The sequence below is a fragment of the Panthera onca genome, chromosome E2 (genome assembly GCF_046562875.1).
Source record: "Panthera onca isolate mPanOnc1 chromosome E2, mPanOnc1 haplotype 2, whole genome shotgun sequence".
Lineage (NCBI taxonomy): Eukaryota > Metazoa > Chordata > Mammalia > Carnivora > Felidae > Panthera > Panthera onca.
In genome coordinates, this window is record NC_138353.1 from 6,819,116 (window position 1) to 6,841,537 (window position 22,422).

The following is a 22,422-nucleotide window of genomic DNA, read 5'->3' on the forward strand; positions in this document are numbered from 1 at the left end:
AGAAAAGCCCATGGAGGGGTAAGGAGGAGGGAATAGAGCCTTGCCTATAACTACCTATTCATTAATACAAATCAGTATTACTAGGCCTAGTAATTAAATCAGTATTACTAGGCCTAGTATTACTAGGACTTAACGCTTTCTTACATTACATAATCCACTTACTCTGCCTCCATAAAGGCAGTTCCTTTGCCTATTTTATTCACTAATGTATCCTCATTGTACAGAACAGTGCCCTGCGTTGTGTTGGTGCTTTAAAATATACCTGAAGGAATGAATACCAATATCCCAGTATTTCATATTGAATTCTGAGACAGACACGGGATGGGAAATCTCTCCTTCCAGAGAGAACTCACTGTTTATAACTTGGATAGGTGAATAACTATATGATGGTTACTTGATAAGGAGAGGCCAATCCCAGAAGAGGGAGAGTAAATAATGAAGAGAAAGCACATGTCTCAGTTCAGCAGTGAACAGTGGAGCTGGAATCTTTGATATGGTGGCAACTCTCAAGGGTGATAGTTCTGTAGGTAAATAACAAAGGTTCTTCTCCGTGACATCCCCGAGGGATCTCACCTCCCATCTCCTATATTCTCTATTCTTCCAGACTGAGGTTCTTGTCCTCCTGTTTATGATATGTCTTCGGAGGATCCATTTTCTTTTCTGCTCTGCCTGGTTTATATTCGGTTATTGAGTTGCCAATCACACTCAGTTTGGAAGGAGACATCTGTATTATTTAGAATTGCCTCTGAAGGACTCATTCCTTCTTTTGATGACAAAACATTCCGACTAGTCCATTGGCTAATTCACTCACTTTCCAAATCAACATATTTGTCTTAAGTTTTCTGTGCTTGGAATATAAAACCATGTAAACCAATACTCCCCAAGATAACTTTCTGGGAATTATTAATAGATTTCTCTCAGTCTGTGCTTTTTAGCCATATAGTTAGCTATATATAGTTAGCCATATAGGTAGCTATCCAGTGAGGTAGCCACTAGTTACATACTGCTGCTGAGTACTTGAAATTTGGTTTAGTGCAATTGAGGAACTGATTTTTTTGTTTTTAAAACTTTACAATTTAAACAGCAAAAAAAATTACCAAGGAATTTTTAACCTATTTGGGAGATAAGACATGGACATGAAAAAAATAACTTACTTACATCCTAAACTGCTTTAAAGTCCATTAAGAGTCCTTGCCCTCCCTTGAAGTAATATACCCTTTGGACAAGAAATTCTCATAACCCCTTGGGCCAATTATAGTGATCATCCCTTATCCATGGTTCGGCTTTCAAGGCATTCAATCACCTGAGGTCAAATGTGGTCTAGAAGCAGATGATCCTCCTCCTAACATCCACAGTAGCCTAACGCTAAAACCATCACAACTCCTACACGTCACTTTATATCTCGTAGGCATTTTATCATCTCACATCATCACAGGAAGAAGGGTGAGGACAAGACAATAAAATGTTTTGAGAGAACACATTCACGTAACTTTTATACAGTATGTTATAAGTGTCCTATTACTGATGTTAATGTCTGTGTGTAATTCATAAATTAGACTATCACAGGTGTCTGCATATAAGAAAAAACATACTATGGGGGCACCCGGGTGGCCCAGTTGGTTGAGCACCTGACTTTGGCTCAGGTCATGATCTTGTGGTTCATAAATTCAAGCCCCACATTGGACTCCCTGCAGTCAGTGCAGAGCCTGCTTCAGATCCTCTATCCTCATTTCTCTACCCCTCCCCAGCTTGCACTCACGCTCTCAAAAATAAACATTTTTTAAAAAAATAAAAAATAAATTGGGGCTCCTGGGTGGCTCAGTCAGTTAATTGTCCGACTTCAGGTCAGGTCATGATCTCGCAGTTTGTGAGTTCGAGCCCTGCGTCAGAATCTGTGCTGACAGTCCAGAGCCTGGAGCCTGCTTCTGATTCTGTCTCCCTCTCTCTCTCTGCCCCTCTCCACTCACGCTCTGTGTCTCTCTCTCTCCCAAAAATAAACATTTAAAAAAATTAAAAAAAAAAAAAAGAACATACTATGTATAGGGTTGAGTACTATTCTAGCTTCAGGCATCCACTGGGGGTCTTAGAATGTATCCTCAGCATATAAGAGGGGACCACCATACTCTCTATCTTCTATGGACTACTTGTGTCCCCCCCCCCCCCCCCCGCCAAAATTCATACATTGAAGCCTAATCCCAACTATGATGGTATTAAGAAGTGGCCACTTGATGGGATGCCTGGGTGGCTCAGTTGGTTAAGTGTTCGACTTCAACTCAGGTCATGATCTCACGGTTCGTGAGTTTGGGCCCCGCGTCAGGCTCTGTGCTGAGAGTTTAGAGCCTGGAGCCTGCTTCGAGTTCTGTGACACCCTCTCTCTCTGCCCCTCCCCTGCTCATAACTCTGTCTTTCTCTCTCAAAAATGAATAAACATTAAAAAAAATAAAGAAGTGGGCCCTTGAGGTGATTAGGTCATAAGGATGTAACACTCATGAATCAGATCAGTGCCCCTGTAAGACCTCCCAGGAACGCCCTTCCCCTTCCCTTATGTGAGGACAGTGAGATGACTGCCTCCTGTGAGCCAGGAAGCAGACCTTTAAGCAGCAAATCTGTCAGTGCCTTCATCTTCGACTTTGCAGCTTCCACAACAGAAATAATGTTTTCTTCATTTTTTATTCAAGACTTCTCAGAAAGTTTTGAAACATTCGTTATGTAGAAACTTTGCATTTTAATAATTTTTTTTTTATAAGCCATCCAGGCTACAGTATCCTCTTACAGCAAACAACCAAGACTATTTCACCTAGTGTGGATATTTACATCCTCTTATTAGATTAGCTGGTGTGTAAACATACCACTTAAGGATAATCTAGCAACCTCAGTGCTCTCTCCAGGAAACTAGGGGCTTTTTCTACTTTTGGTCACTACTGTATCCTCAGCTTCTGGAACAGGACCCAGTACAAAAGGAGTATTTGACAAATACTCCATAAACTAATGAACTGACTCAGTCTAAGGCTGCTGTTTCATGAGTGCCTCTGCATAAAATAAACTTTAAGAGCTTACGGCAGACATCCCAGTTTCCAATGAATCATCTTGGCCTGGGGAAACTGAATTGATATACACATGTCCCATATCCCACCCACCCAATATTAGCCCTTTCCTGATTTTTCATTCATAGCAGCATTCCAGATACAAATTATCTTGTATGTTTTTAAAATTCACCTACTTATTTCCTCCACTTAGTTGAACTCAGACTTCCTCCATTCCTTTAACAGATACAACAGAGCAACTGATGTGTATGTGTTTGGGTTAACATCAGATTATGCCTCTGTACCAATGCATATTTTTAATAGGATGAGGAAATCAGGCTTTCCCAGCCTCAGCCTTTATACAATTCCTCTCAGTATATACTTTTCAGCCATAATACAATCTAGAAATTTTTGCTCAATCCTTCTCCACGTAGAATGTCTCCAAGCTTCCTCCTACTGGTTTTCTGTGACATAAAATAAGACATAATTGACCACAGAAGGCACGAACACATTCACTGTATTCATAAGGTTTCTGTCCTGTGCAAACCCTCTGTTATCTCCTAAGGGTGCACATCTGGCTGCAGGCTGTCCCACTATGACCACATTGCTATTTGCTAAGAGTCCACTGATGTTTAATGGCGTCTGACAAGCCACAGAAGGCACTTGCATAGTCGCTGTGTTAACAAGGCCTTTCTCCTGCACAGCACCACTAGTCTGTGATAAGCTGTGACTCTCTGAGGGAGGATTTTCCACTTTGACTGAATCTCCACAGATCTCTCTTGTGTGAATTCTCTTATGTTTAACAAGGCAAGACATGTAGGCAAAAGCCTTTCCACACTCATTGCAGACGTAGGGTCTCTCACCTGTGTGAGTTCTCTGATGGACAATGAGCTTTTCCTTTGTGGTAAAGCCTTTCCCACACTCACTGCATTCAAAAGGTTTCTCTCCCGTGTGAATTTTTTGGTGTTTAATGAGACCTGACTTCTGGGAACAGGATTTTCCACATTCACTGCACACAAAGGGACTCTTTCCGGTGTGATGTCTTTGATGTGCTATGAGACAGGTCTTCTGGATGAAGCCTTTCCCACATTCATTGCATATATAAGGTTTCTCTCCTGTATGGATACGCTGATGTACAATGAGATTTCCCTTCTGGATAAAGCCTTTTCCACATTCACTGCAAATGTATGGTTTCTCTCCAGTATGTGTTCTCTGATGTATTTTGAGCCGTGATTTCTTGAGGAAGGCTTTGCCACATTCATTGCATTCATAAGGTTTTTCTCCTGTATGCATTTTCTGGTGTTCAGTGAGCATGAACTTTCTGTTGAACGCTTTCCCACAGAGACAACATCTGTGGGGTTTCTCTCCTGTATGAATGATCTGATGATCAGTGAGGCAGGACTTCCTCTTGAAGGCTTTCCCACATTCACTGCATACATGAGGCTTCTCTGTTTTTTGTGTTTTCTGAGGCTTGCTGAATTGGGACTTAGTAATGATGAGTTTCTTGCTTTCAGGGGATTTAATTTTAGTATGAAAGTGTTCATTATTAGTGTGGAGAAAAGATTTTCCATCTCCACTAGGATCTGCAGGGTTCTTTATTTCATTGCTTCTGTTCTGGTTACGTAAAGTTAACTTTGGTTTCATAGTTTTTCCATGTAAGTCACATATATCATGATTTTGTCTTAACACGGAATGAGCTGTGCTCTGATGAACAGTATTTTCAAATGCGTTATGTTTATGCCATTGTTCTAGGCTATTCTCCATTATTTCATTTTTTAAGTGCTCCGGTAAATAGTCATCAAGTTTCCAGATTTCTAGGAAAGAAAAGAACAATGAATTCATTCATCATCTTGATTTGGAAGAAAGATCACCGAAAAACTATCTTGATGTAAGGTGTCTATTTAGTGATGACCCTATGAAATTAGGATCAATAAAAATACATTTTAATGTTCCTCGCACATCGGATAAAACGATAATATAAATAACCCAAAGGATAAAAGTAGTTAGCGTAAAAACAAGGTTAGATCATTTGCAATGAATAAATACAGATTTGCCTCCTTTCTAAAGGAGGCCTCACAAAACATGCAGAGACTGTGAAATACACACAATTTACTGTGAGCAGCAGACCACAGGTTGGAGGGTCGCCTCATCCAAACTGGTAAGAGACTCCTTCACTTCACAAATCCTTACTGATGACTACAGTGCACGGGGCATGTGCTCATGTTGGGGACACACACACACAGAGTCATCATGTTCAGGGAGCCTACATTGCCATTTGGTAAAACCACTTAAAGGGCAAAGAAGGACACAAGGAAAACAGCTGCAGGTTGTGAAACGGGTGGGAAGGAACATTGGAGATGGAGAGAGGTGCAGGAAATCAGGTTACACTTGGAAAACGGGCCTGCCTATAGAATTCATTGTCGTGGTTGGCCTTGGGGAGCAATAATAATGATACACACTGGGTTCCAAGCACATGTAACCTACAAATTCCAAAAGGGAACTCCTGATTTCCCATCCCAAATCTCCTCCTCCACACAGCACCTCCATCACAGTGAATGACAACTCCAGTCTTCCCTTTAACCAGGACAGAACTCCTCAGCGCCTCCTGTCATCTGTCTGTCTTGCTCACACACAGTACCTACCTCATTGATCAATCCCACCTGCCCTCTTTAGAATCATAACCAGAACTGAACCAACACCAATGCCCTCCACCCTCGTGGAGGCCAATTTCTTTCTCATTTTACAGCAGCAGCCTCCTACTTGGCTTTCCTATTCCTCCCCTGCCGAGTCCTGTCTCCTGTACAATAGCCAAAGTGATCCTTTCAAGCATAAATTACATCATGTCAAGCCTCCTCTACTTGAAACTCCCTAACGTTTTCTCATCTCATGAGGAATAAAATCAAGGTCTTAACATGTCCTTAAAAGGCCTTATGTGACCTGCTACCCCAACCCCCTGTCACTACCCCAGTGACCTTCTCTCCAGTCTTGCTCTGTCCACTCTTCCTAAATTCTTCAGATCACACTCCTGCCTCGGGCCTTTGAACTGTCCAGGTTTACTTTGGAACATTCCTTACCCAGGGAGCTGCTCACATCCCTCATCTACTTGCTCAAATGTACCTTAAGGATTTCCTATTCTTCAAATCACAGCCAAGACCAAGCACTCATTCTTCAATTATGCTGTTTTAACGTTCCTTATAGCCATTTCCACCCCCAGAGTCTTACCTTCAACCTCCATTCATTCATTCCTTCCTCTTATAGCCCATATTTACTTAAATGTCAGATCTCATCTGCCCTCTGTAATGACCGTATCCAGATCATGACCAACACGTCCCTTCCACCCATTCTGAGGACAACCAACCTGTCATGTTGTACGGCAGCCTCCTATATGGCTTTCCTGCTTACACCCTTGCCTGCTACTGTCTACTATATACACAGCAGAGGGATTCTTTGAAAACATAATTATTACATGTCACTTGCTATGCTCTCGGGCGCCTGGGTGGCTCAGCCAGTTAAGCATTTGACTCTTGATTTTGGCTCACGTCATGACCTCACCATTTGTGAGCTCTGTGCTGACAGCGTGGAGCCTACTTGGGATTCTCTTTCCCTCTCCCTCTCTGCCCCTCCCCAGCTTGACCTCTCTCTCTCTCTCTCTCTCTCAAAATAAATAAATAAACTTTAAAAAAAAATGAACTTGCTATGGTCTCTACTTGGAACACTCCCAACCCAGCAACCTGTTAACTTCCCTCACCTCTCGGCTCTAAGGCACCTTATCAGAGGGGCGCTCCATTCCTAAAAAGGAGACCAAGACCCTACTGTCCCATTATGGTGACTAAGTTTTTCTATTTAAATGTTTACATATTTTTAAATGTTTACTTACTTATATTTGAGGTGGGGGGCAAAGAGGGAGGGGAACAGAGGATCTGAAGCACGCTCTGCCCTGACAGGAGTGGAGCCTGATGTGGGGCTCAAATTCACAAACCATGACATCATGACCTGAGCCAAAATCAGATGCTTAACCAACTGAGCCACCCAGGTGCCCTGATAACTAAATTTTTATCACAGTACTTTTCACCCCGATGACTAAATTTTTATCACAGTACTTTTCACTTCCCTAGACATATTTATTTATTTTGATTATTTTCTTTACTCCTTCTCTTAGAACGAAAGCTCTTGTGTTTTTCTTACTGCTCTTACCCTCAAGTATACACTGCTAAGCTACCAGAAACTAATTTTTAAAGGAATGAATGAAGGAAGCAGTCACATGTATGGAACACAGTGGGGAGAGTGTAGGAGAGATGATGAAACTCTGCCTTTGTGTAAGTGAGATGATACATCATAGATATCACAGAAAGAGGAATTTCATGTCACATGACAGGTAACGTAGTTAACTGGGATTCAATGTCATCAAATCCAATGGAAAAAATACAAGTTTTAGGGAAATGAACACAGCAGTGTCACATCTATAATGAACAAGAAGAAAGTTCAAAATTAGTAAATACACAAAGGAATTAAAGTAGGCATGAGGTAAGATCTGCAGAGAGTGAAGGATGTTAAAATATCTTTTTAGGGGCGCCTGGGTGGCTCAGTCGGTTAAGCGTCCCACTTCGGCTCAGGTCATGATCTCGTGGTCCCTGAGTTCGAGCCCCGCGTCGGGTTCTGTGCTGACAGCTCAGAGCCTGGAGCCTGTTTCGGATTCTGTGTCTCCCTCTCTCTCTGACCCTCCACCATTCATGCTGTCTCTCCCTGTCTCAAAAATAAATAAACATTAAAAAAATTAAAAAAAAAAAATCTTTTTAGTTAAAATTCATGAACAACTGACTCCTTTAAAGAAGAGCACTCTGCAGGTAGGGAATATCTGAGGTCATGCCTGGACGGCCAGGATGTGAGATGCACGGGAGTAAAGAAGAACCTAAACTTACAGGGGCTTTCTGGGAGGAGAGAGGAGGTGAGTTCCTTGCAGTAATTGGGAACTCAGGAGAGTTGCCACAGGGATGAGTGAATTATACAGACCTAAAGTCTGGTGGATCACATTGAGGAGATGTCAGTTTGGGAATTTTCTTAAGTGAACAGAAGAAACTTAGCTTATTAGAATGCAGAAAAGTGTGAAGGGCTAGGAGACCAGATGAGAAGATGGAAAACAGAACCTTGGGAGAACTTCAGAGTGAGGACAAGGGCACAGTGAAGACTTTGGGGACCCAGCATCCTGGCTGGGGTGGAGGTTAGGAAGGAAAATCAACACTACCAATGGGACAGAGGGGTGCAGTAGTCAGAAGACAGGAATTCAAAGTGTTCTCTTTGGAGAGAGGCCTTTGGACAATGGAATTTTATTTTTATTTATTTATTTTTTTTCAACGTTTTTTTATTCATTTTTGGGACAGAGAGAGACAGAGCATGAACGGGGGAGGGGCAGAGAGAGAGGGAGACACAGAATCGGAAACAGGCTCCAGGCTCCGAGCCATCAGCCCAGAGCCTGACGCGGGGCTCGAACTCACGGACCGCGAGATCGTGACCTGGCTGAAGTCGGACGCTTAACCGACTGCGCCACCCAGGCGCCCCTGGAATTTTATAGCAAGGGAGGTCAAAGGGAATGAAGAGGAAGGGAAAGATCAGAGAATCTTAGGAAGAAGAAAACTATGCAAATAAGCAAAATATTAACATGTAGATAAAAATGAATACATCCCAGAATAGGCAAAGAGTATATTTTTCTCTAAACTCCTACAAAAAAAAAAGAGGTCGCACATTGGGAAAGAGATGCATGGAGGTACTGCCTACCTATCCTCAAACCCTCTCACAGCTGTGACTCTTATCTGGCCAACTAGAATATGATTTCCACAGCCTAGCCCCCTTCTGGTTCTCTGACTCACCTGAACAGGTTCGAAAGGGGATGTCATCTTCCACTGTCCCTGTTGGTTTTCCTTGAGCCAACTTGGTGAGCACATCTGGTTTCCTGGGGTAAAAACCTGTTCATGGGAAATGACAGAAGACTAAGCATTGGGCTTAGGGTCTCTGAAGACCACAGAAATGTTACAGTTGACAACAAAACAATTTTCACATTACAAAGGAAAAACATACTGCCCTACATGTCTCCTCTCCCGTTGATTCTCTACTAAGTACTTGACTTCTGACACCTGATCCATGGGGTTTTCACACATCAAGGAATTCTGTGACACCAAAGGACACCGACTGGGTGTCCGACAACTTAGATCAGTTCTGACAATCTCCACCTGGTGACGGCTTCCGATCCCACAGGTTAGGGGTTCACTACCACAAGACTGCACACCTCCTCCACTTCAGATGCCAATCACAAGTCCAAGTTGTTTCTTGAGCTTCTGATAGACTAAATATGGACTGGAGGTTCCCATGACCCCCTTTTTCAGGTTCAATTAATTTGCTGGGGCAACCCACGGAACTTAGTAGAACAATTTACTTATTACGTTACTGGTTTATTATAAACAGATATAACTCAGACATAGCCCAGTGAAAGAGATACACAGTACAAGGTATGTGGGAAGGGGTGTGGAGCTTCCAGGCTGTGTCTCGGCATCCCACATTCCCTGCACCTCCGTGTGTTCACCATTTCAAGAGGTCTCTAAACCTGGGTTTTTATGGAGGCTTCATTAAGTAGGCATGATTAAGTAAATTAAATCATTAGCCTTTGGTGACTGGTTCAAACTCCAGCTGTTCTCTCCTCTCCAGAGGTGAGGTGGAACTGAAAGTTGCAACCCTCTAATCGTGGTTGGTTCCCCTGGCAACCAGACTCCATCCTTAGGTCATATAGTGGCTTTCCGAAATCACCTCATCAACATAAATCCAAATATGGTTGAAAGGGTCTTGTTACATAAATAACAAAAGACACCCATTTTACATTTATCTTCTTATAACCTAGGAAATCACAACTGTTGCAGGAGCTCTGTGCCAAAATTGGAGATGAAGGCCAAAAAGATATACATATATGTACATATACATATATATGCATATGTATGTATATATGTTAAAATATACATGTACATATGTATATATGTATACAAAAGCATACATGTATATACATAAATATATATATATCACAATATCATACATTTGTACAAAGTAAAGGTTGTGCACTTAGGTGAAGGGAGAACATACCCATGTCTCTGGAGCCAGGGAGGGGACTGAGAATCTAATTTCAGAGCAGCATACATACTCCAGAGCTTTAAGAAGCCGAGAAAGGAAAGGCCACTGATGGGGACCCTCTGAGTGACACAGGGGAGCTGTCCTCACCCAATGACACCAGGTTCCTATAGTTCTCCAACATCACATCCCGGTACAGGTTCTTCTGAGCAGGGGCCAGGAGCTGCCACTCCTCCCATGTGAAGTTCACAGCCACATCATCAAACGTCAGGGATTCCTGTAATAACAGTGCTCTCTAATGAAGTGATGTCCGTTTGATGGTATGGAAGAAATGTTAAAATTTTTCTGCCTATTTCCACTCTATAGGTTTTATCTAGACATGTAGTGGTGCTTTCATTTTGGTACAATGTGGACAAAGCAAATACCTAATTAAATATTCTGTAATTGTGCACTCAGTCATCCATCCATTCTTCCAACGAGAAGTTTCTATAACATGTAGAAGTTCAATCTTGTTAACCTAGAAACACCATCCATATGGAGATGACAGACAAAAGATATATGTATGTATACTTTTCAGATTAATGGAACTGATTTTTTTATAGGTCTCTACAACACCATTAGGGAACAAAGGAAAGAATAAAATAAACCAAAAGTCACCTGTGCCTGGATCATTTTTTCTGCTCTCTGAAAATGGCTGGCAATGGGGAAGCTCTGCTTTGTGTCTTCTGGATCTACTCTTAACTTCTCTTCAGAAATCTCAGTCCTGGATGAGCACTGGGTGTTATATGTAAATGACGAATCACTAAATTTTATTCCTGAAAAAAATAAATAAATACATTTTGATTAAAAAAAAAAAGCAGAATGAAAACATGAACATGTTGTTAAAATGGGGCTTGTCCTACTACTAGGTATTTACCCAAAGGACACAAAAACGCTGACTCGAGAGGGCACATGCACCCCAGTGTTCATAGTAGTGCTATCAACAATAGCCAAAGTATGGAAAGAGCCCAAATGTCCCACTAACGAATGGATAAAGAAGATGTGGTATATATATATACAATGGAACATTACTTGGCAATCAAAAAGAATTAAATCTTGCCATTTGCAACAACATGGATGGAACTAGAGGGTATTATGCTAAGTGAAATACGTCATCAGAGAAAAACAGGTATCACATGATTTCACTCATATGTGGAATCTGAGAAACTCAACAGATGAACATGGGGGAAGGGAAGGAAAATCATGATAAAAACAGAAGAGAAGGGGCAAACCATAAGAGACTCTTAAACAGAACATGACAGGGATGTCCACTCTCACCATGTTCAACGTAGTATTGGAAGTCCTAACCTCAGCAACCAGACAACACAAAGAAATAAAAGGCACCCAAATAGGCAAGGAGGAAGTCAAACTCTCACTCTTTGCAGACAGTATGATACTCTATATGGAAAACCCAAAAGATTCCACCAAAAAAACTGCCAGAACTGATCCATGAATTCAGGAAAGTCGCAGGATATAGAATCAATGCACAGAAATCGGTTGCATTTCTATACACCAATAATGAAGCAACAGAAAGAGAAATCAAGGAATCGATCCCACTTACAATTGCACCAAAACCCATAAAATATCTAGGAATGAACCTAACCAAAGAGTTGAAAAATCTATACACTGAAAACTATAGAAAGCTTATGAAAGAAATTGAAAAAGACACACACACACACACACACACACACACACACACACACACACAACCATTCCATGTTCATGAATTGGAAGAACAAATATTGTTAAAATGTCAATACTACTCAAAGCAATCTACATATTCAATGCAATCCCTACCGAAATAACACCAGTATTCTTCACAGAGGTAGAACCAACAATCCTAAAATTTGTATGGAACCAGAAATGACCCCAAATAGCCAAAGCAATACTAAAAAAGAAAACCAAGGCTGGAGGCATCACAATTAGGGATTTCAACCCGTATTACACAGCTATAATCATCAAAACAGTATGGTACTGGCACAAAACAGACACTTAGATCAATGGAATAGAATAGAGAACCCAGAAATAGACCCACAAATGTATGGCTAACAAATCTTTGACTAAGTAGGAAAGAATATCCAATGGAATAGTCTCTTGAGCAAATGGTGTTGGGAAAAATGGACAGCAACATGCAGAAGAATGAACCTGGACCACTTTCTTACCATACACAAAAATAAACTCAAAATGGATAGAGGACTTAAATATAAGACGGGAAACCATCAAAATTCCAGAGGAGAAAGCAGGTAAAAACTCTTTGACTTCGGCCACAGCAACTTCTTACTCAACATGTCTCTGGAGGCAAGGGAAACAAAAGCAAAAATAAACCATTGGGATCTCACCAAGATGAAAAAGCTTCTGCATGGAAAAGGAAACAATCAGCAAAATTAAAAGGCAGCCAATGGAATGAGAGAAGATATTTGCAAATGACATATCAGATAAAGGGTATCCAAAATCTATAAAGAGCTTATCAAATTCAACACCCAAAAAACAAATAATCCAGTGAAGAAATGGGCAAAAGACATGAATAGACACTTCTCCAAAAAAGACACATAAAAAAATGCTCATCACTCATCATCAGGGAAACACAAATCAAAACTACAATGAGATACCACCTTACACCAGTATGACTTGCTAAAATTAACAACTCAGGCAACCACAGATCTTGGTGAGGCTGTGGAAAAAGAGGAACCTTCTTGCAATGCTAGGTGGTAATGCAAACTTGTGCAGCCACTCTGGAAAACAGTATAGAAATTCCTCCAAAAATTGAAAATAGAACTACCCTACAACCCAGCAATTGCACTATTAGGTAATTATAAAAAGGATACAGGATTACTGATTCATAGGGTCACATGCACCCCAATGTTTATAGCCGTGCTATCGACAATAGCCCAATATGGAAAGACCCCAAATGTCCCATCAACTGATGAATGGATTAAGATGTGATATATATATATATATATATATATATATATATACACAATGGAGTATTAATCGACAATCAAAAAGAATGAAATCTTGCCATTTGCAACAATGTGGATGGAACTAGAGTGTATTATGCTAAGCAATGTAAGTCAGTCAGAGAAAGACATATCATATGACTTCACTCATATGTGGACTTTAAGGTATAAAACAGATGAACATAAGGGAAGGGAAGCAAAAATAATATAAAAACAGGGAGGGGGTGAAAAAAATTAAAGCTAAAAAAAACAGGGAAAGGGACAAAACATATGAGACTCCTAAATATAGAGAACAAACTGAGGATTGCCGGAGGGGTTGTGGTGGGGGATGGGCTAAATGGGCAAAGGGGCATTAAAGAAGACACTTGTTGGGATGAGCACTGGGTGTTATATGTAGGGGATGAATCACAGGATTCTACTCCTGAAATCATTAATGCACTATATGCTAATTAACTTGGGTGGAAAGAAGGGAAGGGAAGGGGAGGGGAGGAGATGGGAAGGGATGGGAGGGAAGGGGATGGGACGGAAGGGAAGGGAAAAGAAAGAAAGAAAAGAAGCCAAAATTCTACTTTGAAGCATTATTAAAGAGAAGTGTGATTTAGAAAAAAAAAAGAGAGAGAGACTCTAAATACAGAGAACAAAATGAGGATTGCTGGAGAGGAGGTAGGTGAGGGGATGGGGTAAATGGGTGATGGGCATTAAGAGGGCACTTTTCAGGATGAGCACTGGGTGTTATATGTAAGAGATGAATCACTAAATTCTACTCCTGAATCCAAGACTACACTGTATGTTAACTATCTTGAAAATAAATTAAAAAAAAAAAAAAAATCTCAATCTTCAGTCAGGTGTATCCCATAAAAACTGACACCATATCCGTAACTTCTTTCTCCTTCACATGATCCTTTTACTCCTGGGGCATCAGGACTTGTGGGTTGAGGAGATGACGTAGTCTGAGTGGTGCACTTCCTCTGGGCCCAGATGCTGTCACTACTCCTGGGCACTCACCTTAACAAATACCTGTAGTATTGCTAAGTGTCCCTTTTTTTTTTTTTTTTTTAAGTTCATTTACTTTGAGAAAGAAGGAAAGCACAAGCAGGGGAGAGGCAGAGAGAGGGAGAGATAGAATCCCAAGCATGCTCCACACAGCACAGAAGCCCAATGCAGGGCTAGAACTCACAAACCATGAGATCATGACCTGAACCGAGATCAAGAGTTGGACGCTTAATCAACTGCGCCACCCAGGCACCTCTACTCAGTGTCCCTTTATTTAATACCCCAGAAGATTTATTCTTCAGTAAAGCCTGAGGTTCTGAATGTGGCGAAGGTTTTCCTTCATCGTGTGATGTGTAAGCGGGGGAGTCTGACATGAGACGAGGAAAATGAGATCCACCCAACACATGCCTCAGGAGAAGGGGAATCAGGCAGATCACTTGCACACAACAGACCACACAGAAGAGGATCAGGGCACTGTTTTCCTTTAAACCACATGTGCTCAAGTATATCTTCAGAGCTTTTTGTACAGCCTGTGAGTACAGGCACTTCAGTTTAAAAACCAAAGTACTGGGAAAATCAGAAGCATGGTTTTATAAGCAATAATGGTAATATCTTAGGAGGTTTTAAATACATAAGAAACAAAAGTACAGAACATTGTAAATAAATTGGAAAGTGGTGGGGCACTTGAGTGGCTCAGACTTGGGGTCTGGGCTGGGTGTGGAGCCTGCTTGGGATTCTCTCGTTCCCTCTTCCTCTGGCCCTTCCCAGTTCATTCTCTCTAAAAAAATTAAAAATTAAAAATAAAAATAAATTGAAAAGTGGTAAATGAAGTCGAAGTGTTCTAAGATTCCTGCATCGCTGGAGAAGAGTGTAAAAGAACTAATTAACATGAGAATTTGACAAAGGAAGGTTCCATGCCGTACAGATAATGTCCAGTGTCCTGACAAAAACCAGTAATTGTCTTGATGTTCATAATTTTCATGCTGACAGAATGGGAAAATATAATGGCATGAAACTCATCCAAAACAAGGCAAAAAAGAGTAAGAAACTGAGAATAAGTGGGGGTAACTACAATGCACTTGGATGACTGTTTTTAAACCAAACATACTAAGAATTATATTAAGGATAACCAGGATTCCAGTTAATTACGTTAAACACAAATGCCTCAAAATTGTCCCACTGGATTAAAATTTAAAACCTAATAACATGCTAGTATAGGTTACATGTCTGAAACAATGACATGGAAAGCTCCAGAATAAAAGATTAGGAAAAAAGTATACCACGAAAAGAGTAAGCATAATCTGGTTTAACTATATTCTCAGACAAAATGGACCAGAAAGCCCAAAAATTACTAAAGAAAAAGAGAAACAACACTCACTGGTTAAGAGGTCCAATCCACCACATTATAAAAATTTGAATTTCTATGCACGTAACAACATAGCCTTGAAACGTATACAACAAAAATGGACCTGGGGTGCCTGGGTGGCTCAGTCAATTAAGCGACCGACCTCGGATCACCTCATGATCTCCCGGCTGGTGAGTTCAAACTGGGGAGTCCTGCGGAGGGCTCTGTGCTGACAGCTCAGAACCCAGAGCCTGCTTTGGATCCTGTGTCTCCCTCTCTCTCTGTCCCTTCCCTGCTCTCTGTCTCTGTCTCTCTCAAAAATAAACATTTTTAAACATTTTTAAATAAATAAATTGCATTTTCATTTATATTTCCTTTATTTTTGAGGCCTTGCTCAAAATAATATGAATTATAATAAATTATAAACATTGGAAACCGGAATGAAAATTAAGATTATACTCAGACAACATCATCATGGACACAGAAAAAGAGATTCAAAGAATTACTAACATAAAAGAGAAAATGCTCCCCCAGAAACCAGTAAGCAGATTTTCACAGATAGCTGGCTGCAACCGCACCACATACGAAGCTCATTTCACAGAAATTCAGTCATTAGCAATCGGAACTGGGACCACCACGGCTGAGTAACACCAACCGGTACTTAGTAATAAACCGACATGCGGATCACCCTGCAAGAGGGGTGGATCCTAAGCAAAACGGGCATTCTGTTGGCAAAGAACAAAGTGTGGACGTAGGGCAGGCAAGTAAGCAACAGCGTTGCCCGCTGCTGTGTTCTAAGAGGTGAGTGCGGGCGCTGGCAAACATTTTTCTGCAAACGGATAGATACTACACATTTTCAACTTAAGATCTCTGTCGCAAGGACTCCATTCTTCCTCTGCCCCGGGAAAACAGCCACAGACGACGACTAACAGACGGCGGTGGCGATTTAGCCCCTCGGTCTGCAATAAGTCAACCCCTGGACAAAAGGCTTTACAACAAAACAAAACAAACCAAACCACAGAGGGTTTGGAACTACCCTCCTGCGCTCTGCAGTCTTCTGTCCCAGCAGCCCGGCTAAGAACTTCAACCCAAACTCCAGCCCCGGGTCCTTGGCGTGCCAAGCTGCAGCCCTGACAAATGTCTCTGTACCAGACACCGATCACACACGCCCTTATTAATCCGAAAACCGGGCGAGACACCCCGATGTCATGAGCACCCACCGGAGCCCCAACATCACTGAGCCCCAAATTAAATACCACCCCGGAACCAGACACTTCGATCATCGTAAATGATCGGCCCCGCCTGCTGCAGGACTCCATACGCTCTACAGCGCGGACACGGTCGTGATCTCTACAGACCCTTAACGGTCTTAATGGCCCCAAAAGTACCCCAACTACAGACACAGGCGTCACAGACTCCCACGTGGTTCCCCTCAAATACCTCCACTTTTGAGCCAGTAATTCCACAGGTCCACCCTACTCCACTTCCACGACGTGGACACCACGTCATCCCATGAGAAACAAACCTCCTATGGGACAAACCGAAAACCTTCAAGGGACAAAAGCACACACCGACCTGGTTTTCTCCAGGAAACAAGGAGACCTAAAGGTAACACTTCCGCGAACTGCTGCTATTCCCGGAACCGTCGCTCCAAGTTTTCGACAGCCTATGGCGGCCGAGGAGGACCCTAAGACTTCGAAGAAAGGCGAACAGTTGGCCGGTATTTCCGGGAGCAGTATGTCCGCGCCCGCTGGCTGTGGCTTTGGGGGCGGCCATGCTGGAACGAGTGTGGGACAAGTGACGTACACGAGGCAAGGCGGCCGGTTTGCGGCTGCGAGCCGGTGATAGCCCGGAAGTCAGAAGCCGCCGAAATTATCTCATTTACTTAAAGTCGGGTCTTGCGGGAGACGGGTAGATTTTCAGACTCAATTTCTTGGAGGCAAACTTGGTGTGAGTTAAATTGCATTCTCGAGCTATGCAGGAAGCGACAAGGCCCGAGTGTATAGTATACATTCTGTATTTTATTTTATTTTATTTATTTTTGAGATACAGAGCACAAGCGAGGGAGGGGCAGAGAGGGAGACACAGAATCCGTAGCAGGCTCCAGACTCTGAGCTGTCAGTGCAGAGCCTGACCTGGGGCTGGAACTCAGGAAGGATAGATCATGACCTGAGCCAAAGTCCAATGCTTAACTGACTGAGCCACCCAGGCGCCCCTCCACGCCTTATTTTTTAAAAAAGGTTTCCGGGTACCTGGGTGGCTCAGTCCTTCAGCATCGGACTTGGGCTCAGGTCATGATCTCACCGTTCGTTTGCTCCAGCCCCCATTAGATGAGCTGGAGCCCCGCTTCTCTCTCACTTTCTCTCTCCCTGTCTCTGTGCCTCCGGGATTCTCTCTCTGGAAGAAAAAAAAAAAGTTTCCGAACAGTAAAAGTTCAAGTGTGGATGGTGCAGCAGAGAACAAACTTCTGGAAAGAGGAAAATACATCTGGTAACAGGCACCCACGGAAAGCTTCTGGTGAAAAATTGCTTGCAGGAGGAGGTTTTTAAGAACAGAAAAAGATTTTGAGCAACTGGTACAATATTGTTGTGAGATTGTTGAGCTAAATGGTGAAGAAAGAATTCTTGAGACTTTTGTGGTGCAACTTACTAAGTTAATTTAAGCAGCACCGGGACAGGACCTGTGGGCAGAAAAAGCTGCACTTTTGCTGTATGAATCTGGTGGTTATATGCTTATGCTTACTACTCAACGGCAAGGGGACACGCAGGGAGTATTGGATCATCAATGTTCTCTTAGAATTTCGACTCATAAAACTACTTACCCAAGATATCTCTGGTGCTTATCATTCAGTTTGATAGTAACTATCCGTGAGATTTACAGGCAGTCATCAGACCCTTTAAGAATGTAGCAACCTAGGGGTGCCTGGGTGGCTCAGTTTGGGTAAGTGTCAGACTCCTGGTTTCAGCTCAGGTCATGATCTCAAGGTTTCAAGAAATCGAGCCCGGTGTCAGGCTCTGTGCTGACAATGAGGAACCTGCTTGGGATTCTCTCTCTCTGCCCCTCTCCTACTGGCACTGTTTCTGTCTCTCGAAAGATAAATAAACTTTGAAAAAGAAGAAGTAGAGGCGCCTGGGTGGCTCAGTCGGTTGAGCATCCGACTTCAGCACAGGTCATGATCTCACAGCTTGTGAGTTCAAGCCCTGCCTTGGGCTCTGTGCTGACGGCTCAGGGCCTGGAGCCTGCTTCAGATTCTGTGTCTCCCTCTCTCTCTGCTCCTCCCCTGCTCACACTCTGTCTCTCTCTCAAAAATAAATAAAGATTTTTAAAAAATAAAATAAAAAAGAAGAAGAATGTAGGAACCAGTACATATGTGATCCTTATTAGAACTATGCTGGCTATTGGTCAGCCTTCCAGACTAAAGTGAACATTCTTCTGCTTCTGTCCCTCATCAGCATGGGGCTGGCCAACACCAACTAGAGGAAAGAGCAGCTGGGAGGAACCTAAACTGGGACTGAGATCGGGGCCTCAGGAAAAGGCCACTAAAGTGAGGCCAACAAGGGTCTGGAGTCAATGAGAAAGTTACAACCAGAATTGAGAGTCCAAAAATATTAAGGTCAATAGCTTTTTTCCCAAGGTACCAAGATGATTGAATGGGATTAGTCTTTTCAACAAAGGATGCTGGGATAATTGTATTTCTGTTTGCAGAAAAATAAATTAAGACCTTTAACTCTAAATATATACAAAAATTCACTCAAGATAGATCCCAGACCTAAATATAAGGGAGAGAGGTAAATGGGAGGTAATGTTCATAAACCAAATAAATTAGCCAGAGAGTTCGTGAGACAAGACAGTAATGGATGAGCCATAAAAGGTGATAAATTGGACTTGGTTAAAATTAAAAACATTTGTACTTTTTTTTTCTTTTAAACATTTGTACTTTCTAAGCACGACATTTAAGAAGAGTGGAGCCAGGGATTGGGAGAAAATATCTCCACATTGTACATCTGATAAAGGACTTATATTCAGAATATATTAAGAATTGCCAAAACTCAACAATACCAAAACAACCATCCAGTTACTTTGGGGGGTCATGAAAATTCAAAAAAATTGGATAGTGGTGATAAGTGACATAAGAGCCTGGAGCCTGCTTCAAATTCTGTGTCTCCCTCTCTCTCTGCCCATCCCCCACTCGTGCTCTGTCTCTGTCTCTCTCTGTGTCAAAAATAAATAAACATTAAAAAAAATTTTTTTTAATTTAATGAAATGGCTCTCATGGAGAAGGAGAATTTACGAAAATGGTTGCTTGTGTCAAACCTGGAAGGAAATACCTGAGGAGACTTTTGCCATAAAATAAAAATCCTGGGGCACCTGGGTAGCTCAGTGGGTTAAGCATCTCAGGTCAGGTCTTGATCTCAGGGTCATGAGTTCAAGTCTGCTTTTAAGTGTGAAGCCTACTTAAAAAAAAAAAAAAAAAAGATAAAAAGCCTATCTTTATTCAGGGACACAGCACTTGATCATGGCGAACTACTCTGATTTTTGCAGGGACAGTGAGGAGAGGGGATGCAGGAGACAAATTTTGATTCGAATTTTTGTTAGGAATCTTGAGAAGGGACTCAAAAGACTGAAAGGAAATACTTCCCCCATCCAGAAGGTTGAGCCTCATGGGGCACCTGGGTGGCTCAGTCCATTAGCATCGCTCAGGTCATGACCTCACGGTTCCTGTGTTCGAGCCTAGCATCAGCTCGCTGCTATCAGCACAGAGCCCGCTTGGGATCCTCTGTCTCCCCCTTTCTCTGCCTCTCTCCCACTTGTACTCTCTCTCTCTCTCTCAAAAATGAACATTAAATCACACACACACACACACACACACACACACACACACAGGCCTGGGGTTATGAGTCTCAAAACTTCTAGACTCCTAGGCTCTCAAATCCTGCACTCCCCCAAACAACATTGACCTCAGATTCGATGTCAAGGTTACCGCAGGAGCTCTCCTCGCGCTGGACGCACCTGCCCCTTCGGAGCCCCAGGTGAAATCGCTGAGGTCGCCGAGGCGCGGTGTTCGTGGGTCCGCAGCTCGCCCCGCGAAGTTAACACACGAGCCCCCGGTCCCGACCCGCCGCCCTCGGCCGTCGGGCCCCAAAGACCTCGCCTGAGCGCGCGCCCGCCTTCCTCGGGGACTGAGGACGTCCCCGGGCGCATTCCCGCCTCCCTGGCCGGGCCCCTCGCTCGGGACCCACACCCGGTCAGGCGCCCCGAACCCCGAGCCTCTGAGGACTCCCCGGACCTCGTGCGACTGCGGTGCTCTCGGCGCCCTGCTGGCCAGCGGCTGGGGTCTGGGCGGCGAGGGGCGTGTGCGGCGGGCTCGGGGCTTCCGGAAGTGCGTCTCGGCTCGCTCGCTCCGGGCCTGAGCGCACTCGGGTGCGAGGTGACCTCGCTTCCTCCCTGAGCTCTCCGAGCGCTTCTGACCGGAGCAGTCGTTTTGCTGCCGGCCCTCTGTCCGGCGGGAAGAATCGGAACCGTCATGAGGGCACCCGGGGCCTTCCCCTCCTCGAAAGGGACGGTCACAGGCCTCTTCAGAGGCGGGAACCCACCCGAAGCCCATGTGACGCGGGGGCGCATTCTGATCATCAGTTTGGGGAAAAGGGCAAGCTGAGCACTTAGGCAGGAGCACCTGGGGTGCAGCCAGTTTGCGTGAAGTCCGGCGTCCAAGTGCAGGGAAGACCCCACAGAGCTTCTGGCTGGATCTTGGGTTGACTTTTCCTGAGGTCCGTATTGGACAAACCTTCAGTGTCGGCCTCCTCCCGTGCTTCTCCTTTACTCACACTGGCTGCCACACGACCCTTGGGGCACTTCCGGTCACCAAATGCGTGTGGGGATTTCCGCACACCCCCGCAATTCTCCAGGACACCAGCTGGGCCCTGCAGTGTAACTCCATCCCGACACGAGCTACCTGGAGTGTCAGGTCCCACAGGTGAAGGGCTGGGCCCCACGAATGAACCCCCCTCCTCATTTCATACCCAGAGACCAGTAGTAGGTCCCCAGGTTACCTACAACTTCGGACTTGCTTACAAGTGGGAGTTCCCCACAACTCCTTCCTCCAGTTCCATTGATTTGCTAGAGCAGCTCACAGAACTCGGAGAAACACTGACACCAATTAAAAGCTAGGTTAGGGGCGCCTGGGTGGCTTGGTCGGTTAAGCGTCCGACTTCGGCTCAGGTCACGATCTCACCGTCCGTGAGTTCGAGCCCCGCGTCGGGCTCTGTGCTGACAGCAGAGCCTGGAGCCTGTTTCAGATTCTGTGTCTCCCTCTCTCTCTGCCCCTCCCCTGTTCATGCTCTGTCTCTCTCTGTCTCAAAAATAAATAAACGTTAAAAAAATTAAAAAAAATTATATTAAAAGCTAGGTTAAAGCATATAGGTGAACGGCCAGATGAAGAGACACATGGCATGAGACCTGGAAGGGTCCCAAGCACAAGCTTCTGTCCTGGTGGAGTTGTGTTATGTTGCCCTCCCCCAACCTGGCTGTGTTCACCTACCTGGAAGCTCACCCATCCTTGGGGATCTTATGGAGGCTTCTTCAGGACCGACCAATTACTGACTCAATTTCCCTCTCCCCTCCCTGGAGGATGGGTGTTGGGCAGAATGTTGCAAACTTTTTAATTATGGCTTGGTCCTCATCCAGTCCTCATCCAGAAGCCTTGCAGGAGCCCACCCAGAGTCACCTCATTAGAATAAAAATTGCTCCGAATGCACTCATCACTTAGGAATTTACAAGGGCTTCAGGAGCGTGTGGCGGCAACCAGGGGCAGCTGGCCACAAGGGGCAGAGACCTATATATTTCCTATTATCTCATAAGGTCAAATAGCCAACTTCAAAGAGTAAGTGCTAAATGACTCTACTTTTCTAATTAATGTTCTATAAATGACAAATTCATAGAATCTCTGATGCCAGGGAAA

General features: G+C 43.6%; 1 protein-coding gene across 6 annotated transcripts; it reads right to left on the reverse strand.

Moving 5' to 3' along the window:
* Nucleotides 1-3,325: 3,325 nt before the first annotated feature.
* Nucleotides 3,326-17,227, reverse strand: LOC132691140 (zinc finger protein 350-like). 6 transcript variants are annotated; one of them, XM_078438769.2, is made up of 6 exons: nucleotides 17,040-17,227; nucleotides 14,804-14,897; nucleotides 10,788-10,945; nucleotides 10,281-10,407; nucleotides 8,888-8,983; nucleotides 3,326-4,837 (listed from the first exon to the last, which is right to left on the reverse strand). In XM_078438769.2, exons 3-6 carry the CDS (start codon nucleotides 10,800-10,802, stop codon nucleotides 3,477-3,479), a joined length of 1,599 nt encoding a protein of 532 aa, XP_078294895.2. In that variant the 5' UTR covers nucleotides 10,803-10,945; nucleotides 14,804-14,897; nucleotides 17,040-17,227; the 3' UTR covers nucleotides 3,326-3,476. The 6 variants fall into 6 exon arrangements, with proteins under 6 accessions (XP_078294895.2, XP_078294893.2, XP_078294894.2 ...); XM_078438767.2 differs by having other exon boundaries at nucleotides 16,905-17,227; XM_078438768.2 differs by lacking the exon at nucleotides 14,804-14,897.
* Between the last annotated feature and the right edge of the window lie 5,195 nt (nucleotides 17,228-22,422).